The sequence below is a fragment of the Palaemon carinicauda genome, chromosome 28, assembly GCF_036898095.1.
Source record: "Palaemon carinicauda isolate YSFRI2023 chromosome 28, ASM3689809v2, whole genome shotgun sequence".
NCBI classification, from domain to species: Eukaryota; Metazoa; Arthropoda; class Malacostraca; order Decapoda; family Palaemonidae; genus Palaemon; species Palaemon carinicauda.
The window spans coordinates 9833135-9841063 of record NC_090752.1 but is presented as its reverse complement, the minus strand read 5'-3'; the positions used below and the strand labels follow the sequence as shown (position 1 = coordinate 9841063).

General features: G+C 32.1%; 1 protein-coding gene across 1 annotated transcript in view; it reads right to left on the bottom strand.

Moving 5' to 3' along the window:
- LOC137621397 (gamma-aminobutyric acid receptor subunit pi-like) overlaps nt 1-7929 on the bottom strand; it is a 113397-nt gene that overhangs the window by 53760 nt on the left and 51708 nt on the right. Inside the window, exon 10 of the mRNA XM_068351695.1 lies at nt 5996-6152. Coding sequence (XP_068207796.1) covers nt 5996-6152 — 157 coding nt within the window. The remainder of the gene's footprint in view (nt 1-5995; nt 6153-7929) is intronic.

The following is a 7929-nucleotide window of genomic DNA, read 5'->3' as shown; positions in this document are numbered from 1 at the left end:
TGTAATTCTAGTGCCATGCGAACTCAACTAGCTTCCTTAAAAGCCTCTCAGCGTTTGGCTTTTAAAGGCGATGTGTGGCACTGTAGTTTCCGTTGCTCAAACCATATATTTTTGATGAATCATTTCGGTTTTACATTACCGGCACGTGTCAGCTACACCCCTTAATGCTAACAGTAGAAGTTCCTGTTCTCCACGAATAATAATTCTCGGGTGTTTATGAGGCAGTACTTTGATTCGATATCGACTAGAAAATATACAAACGGGATTTTATATATATATATATATATATATATATATATATATATATATATATATATATATATATATATATATATGAATGGATGAATGAAGAAGTATTGAAATAAAATCTCAAGATATAGACGACTGGCGAAATCTATCCGAGGCCCTTTGTGTCAATAGGCTAGTAGGATATGGTGATATATGTATATATATATATATATATATATATATATATATATATATATATATATATATATATTTATATATATATATATATATATATACATATATATATACATATATATATATATATATATATATATATATATATATATATATATATATATTCCGTATGTATGAATTTATACGTATTTATGTACACTATATATATGTATATATATATATATATATATATATATATATATATATATATATATATATATATATATGTGTGTGTGTGTGTGTGTGTGTGTATACATATATATGTATGTATGTGCGTATGCACATTGTACTCGATATTGAAAAACAAGTAATTACATCAAATCTTGCAACAATACTTTTAAAACCATCTAGTATAGTAGTATAAGGTTTTGGATTTTTATATAGGTTATTTTTTGTATTTTAAAGCTCATTAAGATTGTTATTGTTGGCGTATTTTATGTATGTAATTTCATTAATGATCTCTTTTGCACATTTTTATTTGTAGTCAGTTTCATTCTCTAATTCCCCCAGAGGAAAGTTCAAATGAAAAACTTTATTTTTTAGAATAATGATAATGACAACATTCCCTTTAGTTACCTTATAATTCGTTTGTATTTCAAAATGATAAATGCTATTGATACTATTTAAAATATTTTAATACTTTCTTAACTTAAAAAGTACTATATAAGATAATAGTGATATGATTATTTGTAAAATACCATTTAGGGACAAGTTATAAAGTCACGCTATAATTTTCATGCAAGAGTATTGTCTTATCGTTAAGAGGCTGAAGATTAAAGATATTTTTATATAAATCAATTGAAATATGGATTGAAACAGAATATGAGAAAAAAATGATAATTTACTCATTAGAAAAGATCATTAGAATAATAATTTTCTTATTCAGAATTCCTTCTCATAGTTAAACGTGGCTATTATTCAGCTCACTCCCTGAAACTAGTAATAGAGAAAGTAAGTCATGTATTTAAGTTACCCCTGTAGTGTAAACATTTAACGTTCTCTACATAGCGCTCAGCGAGTCTGTCCATTTTCTTCCTAAATTTGATGGTAAACGTGATAAATAAGTTTCTCTCTCTCTCTCTCTCTCTCTCTCTCTCTCTCTCTCTCTCTCTCTCTCTCTCTCTCTCTCTCTCTCTCTCTCTCTCTCTCTCTCTCTCTCTCATTATATTTCATACACTTACGATAAGGTAGTAGGTTGGACACGGCACCAGCCACTCATTTAGATACTACCGCGAGAGAGTTATGTGGTCCTTTGACTGTCCAGACAGTAATACATTGTATTCTTCTCTCTGGTTACGGTTCATTTTTCCTTTGCCTAAACACACACCAAATAGAGAATCGTATTCTTTACATATTCTCCCCTGTCCTCGTACACTTGACAACACTTTGAGATTACCAAACAATTCTTCAATGGCCACTTTTATCTACATCTAGTTTAGTTTTTTCGTATTTTCTTTGAGTCGTCTCCCACTTCCTTAAAAGTAGAGGAAACAAAAATGTCATGGATTGTATTACTGAACGTCCTACAATTTCTTATTCGAGTGAGATTTCCAAGAGGGACTCCACTAGTAGACGTGATAACAGACAGATATAGTAGAGAAGCCTGGATCGAGATAAGGAAGTGGGAGACGACTCAAAGAAAATACGAAAAAAATAAACTAGATGTAGTGTTTTTAGAGAAATGTCTTTTATATAATTTAACCCCGAAATTTGTGCGCTTCAAACTATATAAGAAAACATTACATCGAAAGCCGTTCTACAAAGAGTGGCAAACAACGCTACTTCTCAACGAACTTCGAGCGAAAAGGAAAGACCTGAGTGTACAACAAAGAGTGCTTTTAGAGTGTCATGATACTGTAAAAAACAGATTAGGTTTTTTAGATTTTAATCATATTCGATCTTTTGTACTTAAAAATGTTTTGAAATATAAAGATAATGTTATGTTAACACATGCCAAAAAGTTATGTTTTCTAGGGGGATTTTATAAACCCCCGACAGTTGATGTAAATAAAGCAGTGTATAACTTTTCAGATATGCTCTTGAGTAGGAGGGAGAAAGGGTTATTATCGTTAGGGTTAGAACATAATTTTGTTCCTTATGTCAAAGAGTTTCATTGGCAATTGTCTTTTGAATTGTTTGTTGATAAACTTCAAGTTAGACCGCAAAAACAAGGTGAGACGAAAGAAGTACTTTATAGTCAAATGAGACAATTAAATGGTAATGTCATAAACAAACAAAGATCTGAGAACAGAACGAGATTCTTTCATAAAGACGACATATAAATCTTAAAGAAGTTGGGAAAAGATGAAAATTTGATCATATGTAAACTGGATAAAGGAAAAGGAACAGTTATAATGAACAAATCAGACTATTTAAAAAAGGTAAAGAAGGTACTTGAAAAGGATAATACTTTTGAAAAGGTAAATGTAGATGACCCACTCAAACATACGGTATTGCTCGAAGATAGACTTAACAGAAATTTAAGAAAATGGCAATCAAAGGGAATTATAATAGAAAAAGAATATAAAGAGGTACATGCAACAGGTACAAGGCCGGGAATTTCATATGAATTACCTAAGGTACACAAAGAAAATATCCCTATTAGACCAGTAATGTCAGCTAGAAAAACACCATTGTACGCTTTCTCAAAATTCCTAATACAATTCATAGAAAACTTTACTTTTAACGAATTATTATTATTATTATTATTATTATTATTATTATTATTATTATTATTATTATTAAGCTACAACCCTAGTTGGAAAAGCAGGATGCTATAAAGCCAGAGGCCCCAACAGAGAAAACAGCCCAGTGAGGAAAGGAAACAGGGAAAAAATATTTTAAGAACAGTAACAACATTGAAATAAATAATTCCTATATAAACTATAAAAGCTTTAAAAAACAAAAGGAAGAGAAATTAGATAGAATAGTGTGCCCGAGTGTACCCTCAAGCAAGAGAACTCTAACCTAAGACAGTGGCAGACCATGGTACAGAGGCTATGGCACTACCCAAGAGTAGAGAACAATGGTTTGATTTTGGAGTGTCCCACAAATCAATGTCTGGCGTCCTGCAGCAGACATTGGGTGTCTGATGTAACCGACTAAGGGTCACTAAGAATTATTTTCAACAAGGTGAGTGTGTATTCATTATTATAATCATCTCCTCCTACGCCTATTGACGCAAAGGGCCTCGGTTAGATTTCGCCAGTCGTCTCTATCTTGACCTTTCAATTCAATGGTATGCTTAGTTGCATACCATTTGGATAGCAGTTAAAATAGCCTCTGCTAATTAATGTCAATTCTTTGTTTCCTTTGGTGAAGCAAATTTATGTGAATTATCAGATTGGTGTTAAAATTGCCGAGAGCTCTTCAGGTGTTCTGTTTATTTATGTTTGAGCTGCAGTATTGTTAAAACAGTATATACTGTACTCATTGGGTCAGTTTCAAACCTTGTCTCGAAATAGATAGGAGTGTGTATTACGTTTTTTTTTTTTTTTTTTTTTTTTTTTTTTTTTTTTTTAATAGTGTTAATTGGCCTTAATCTGGCCCCTTCTTTTCGTCAGCCACCGCACAAACAAAATAAAAAACAAAATCGTTAGAAGAAAATAGAAGAATTGAAATTTTGGTAATAAGTAAAGACAAAATTTACTGTACAATTTATCATAAAATTCTACATACTTTTACAATTCAGTAATAGTAGATTTTGTATCTTCAACAATATCTTTTGTGATTTTCATACTTGCAGCCACGTATCTTAGATAAACATTTCTTGTCAAAGCAGCATTATGGTGGAGTATTTTTATTTAAAAAAAAAATGCACACGCATGCCTGTATACATTTTATATTCATTCACGGGAGTTCATGAATGCGATTTCTTCACGGCATGTATATAAGTTTGTATTCATCGTAAACAAAATCATGTATCTAACTTCTTGAATGACAGCAAGTGCGTATCTCGTAATGTTAATGTCATTTGTTCATTAAAGTCATATGAATTATTAACATAAACTATTACACTCAGGAATGCGTGCAGAATGGTACATGATTTTTCTTTGGTGTTTATTTAAATATTAAAGTTGACATAGCAATTATTTTTTATGCTAATTCCTATGTCTTAAATTATAAATAATTGCCTTGCTTCGTGCTAGATATTATTTATTCTGAATTTGTAAAGCAAAGCTTGTGTAGTTTCTTTGAACACTCATAATTCGGTTTGTTTTATCGCATTATTACTTGTTATATTTTTTTGTTTTTCAGTTATTTACGGAATTGTGTAACACACAATATTGTTTTGTTATTTATGAATATAAACTCAATAAATAACTTATTTTCACTAAGAAGTCACATCACATAAATCTTGTTGCAGTAACGTTATAATTAGTATTGTTTCTCTTAGCCTTCACCCTCAGAAGTAGTATTGGTTCTCACATAATCAAATCACTATTGGTATTCATTATCATATCTTATCGCACCAGCATTGTATCCACCTCAAAGCAATCTGATTACATTCGTAGGGGTCCAAATCTGTACAGATTGACACCTTTTCACATCCCAAATCTTTTACATAATGGTATCATAGTTACTTTAAGTCAAGAGATTGTAACGTTGTACACACGAAGTCTTTTTCATCACATATATCTTGTTGCAGTAACATTACTATAAGTATTGCTTCTCTTAAACCTTCATTCCAAGAGATAGTACTGATTCTCACCTTACTATTGTTACTAAACCTTTAACATAATTGTATCATAGTTACTTTAAGTCAAGAGATTGTAACGTTGTACACACGAAGTCTTTTTCATCACATATATCTTGTTACAGTAACATTACAAAATGTATTGCTTCTCTTAAACCCATTCCAAGAGATAGTACTGATTCTCACCTTACTATTGGTACTAAATCTTTTATATAATGTTATCACAGTTACTTTGGTCAAGAGATTGTAACGTTGCACACACGAAGTCTTTCACACCACATATATCTTGTTGCACTAACGTTACAATTAGTATTGTTTCTCTTAGCCATCACCCCAAGAGATAGTATTGAGTCTCACGTTACTAATGGTTGTGAATCTTTTGCATAATGGTATCAGTTACTTTGTACCTTTGCACCCTCAAAGTCTTTTACATCACGTATATCTTGTTGCAGTAACGTTTAAATTGGTATTGCCTCTCTTAACCTTCACCCCAAAAGATAGTATTGATTCTCACCTTACTATTGTTACTAAACCTTTAACATAATGGTATCACAGTTACTTTGGTCAAGAGATTGTAACGATGCACCCACGAAGTCTTTTACATCACATATATCTTGTTGCAGTAACGTTACAATTAGTATTGCTTCTCTTAACCTTCATTCCAAGAGATAGTATTGATTCTTACCTTACTATGGGTACTAAATCTTTTACAGAATAGTATCATATTTACTTTGGTCAAGAGATTGTAACTTTGCACCCTCGAAGATTTCATGTGTCCTCTTCAACCAGTAAGCCTTTCTAACACATTAACCTCCTAATACTGTTTGTGGACCTGACCTCTCCTCTTCATCCAGTAAGCCCAATAGCAGATGTTGCAGATGGCAAATGATATGAAGAATACGACAGGACTGTAGGACTCCAGGCGGTCGAGCCACGTTGTCCAGTATTTGTGATCGCGTAGGGGATCCTTCGGACGTTCCTTAGATTTTGCATCCTAGAATGAAATTAGTTATTATTATCATTATTATTGATGTTGTTGTTGTTGTTGTTGTTGTTGTTGTTGTTATTATTATTATTATTATTATTATTATTATTATTATTATTATTATTATTATTATTATTATCTAAGCTACAACATTAGTTGGAAAACCAGGATCCTATAAATCCAAGGGCTCCAGCAGGGAAAAACAGCCCAATGAGGAAAGGAAACAAGAAAATAGATTAACTACAAGAGAAGAAATGAACTATTGAAATAAAGTATTTTAAGAAAAGTAACCACATTAAAATAGATCTTCCATCCATAACTATAAAAAAGAGACTTATGTCAGCCTGTTCAACATAACTTTCGTTGCAAGTTTGAACTTTTAAAGTTGATCTGTGGGAGATTGATATGGTAGTTAAGATGATATTCCGTGGATATTCCGGAGTGAATAATAAATAAAAGTTGTTGTACTTAAGTTATCAGTTTTAAACATAGTGGTTTAATGTAGCAGTTTTCCGCTTCAAGATTTTAATCGTAGGATCATTTTGATCATTGATAGTATCTGAGATTTTAGAGTATAGTTTGCACTTGAATATTCATAAATCCAGTTAACCAATATATCCATTGCATTTCTTTCTGGGGTGGAAAGTAGTCGGCAAATAGACATAGATATTTGAGGATTTTTCAAATTCTTACTTTCTTGGTTTAAAAAAAATGGGTTGTCACAGAAATTTCATTTATAGCTGACCTTGATTTGTTTCTTGTAATGTTTAGATATTCCCACAAACGTTAAAGCACTCCGTACTTAGTACCTTGCGTTTGGTTTTTTATTAGAAATTTCATAAATTCAAATTCAAATTTTGCTTTCCCAATCTTGTCTGTATACGAAAGGAGGACAATGATCCCTTTTCGGTTTTCGCCTATACAAGGTTGTGATGGCCGATGTGGTAACGTCCCTGACTGGTGAACACCAGACTGCGGTTCGAGTCCTGCTCAAACTCGTTAGTTTCTTTGGTCACTGCAACCTCACCATCCTTGTGAGCTAAGGGGGAGCCTGTAGGTCTATTTGCCGAGTCATCAGCAGCCATTGCCTGGCCCTCCTTGGTCCTTGCTTGGATGGAGAGGGGGCTTAGGCGCTGATCATATGGTCAGTCTCTAGAATATTATCCTACTCTATAGGGCAATGTCACTGTCCCTTGCCCCTACCATTAATGAGCAGCCTTTAGGACCGTATTGTTATAATTTACACTTTTTGCTTTGTTATATGCACTCATTAATTATTAATAGAGGTGAACATTATATTAAGATAGAAATTGAAAATAATGATGCTTACAATACGTTCTTTCTATTCCCATGAATCTGTCAGGATTAGTTTAATTCATAGGGCTGGTAAATCAAATCTCTTAAAGAAAAAATCATAAATGCTTTTCGACGTGACAAATCTTTTTTTGTTCTTGTAACTTGCTATATTTGGGATTAAGATTTGTTTGTTGTTAGCTTTTGATATGAAAAGGGTTTGTTATTCCCTTACCAAGGACTTATAGTTGGACAAAGATTGCTGGATACTGTTTGATAACTCTTGCCTTATTCTAGTATGGGCTGTTCATCAATGAGCAGTCTTTATAGATTTGATATTCACTTTGAAGTTTTGAAGTGCTTCACAAGTTTATGGAATTTATGGAGGCATTGCCTTCCATATAAACTTTTTAATGCATAAAATGTTTAACTTGCAAGGAATTACATTATAAACTTTAACCTCAAATTCAGGATTCATCGGACCAGATTCAAT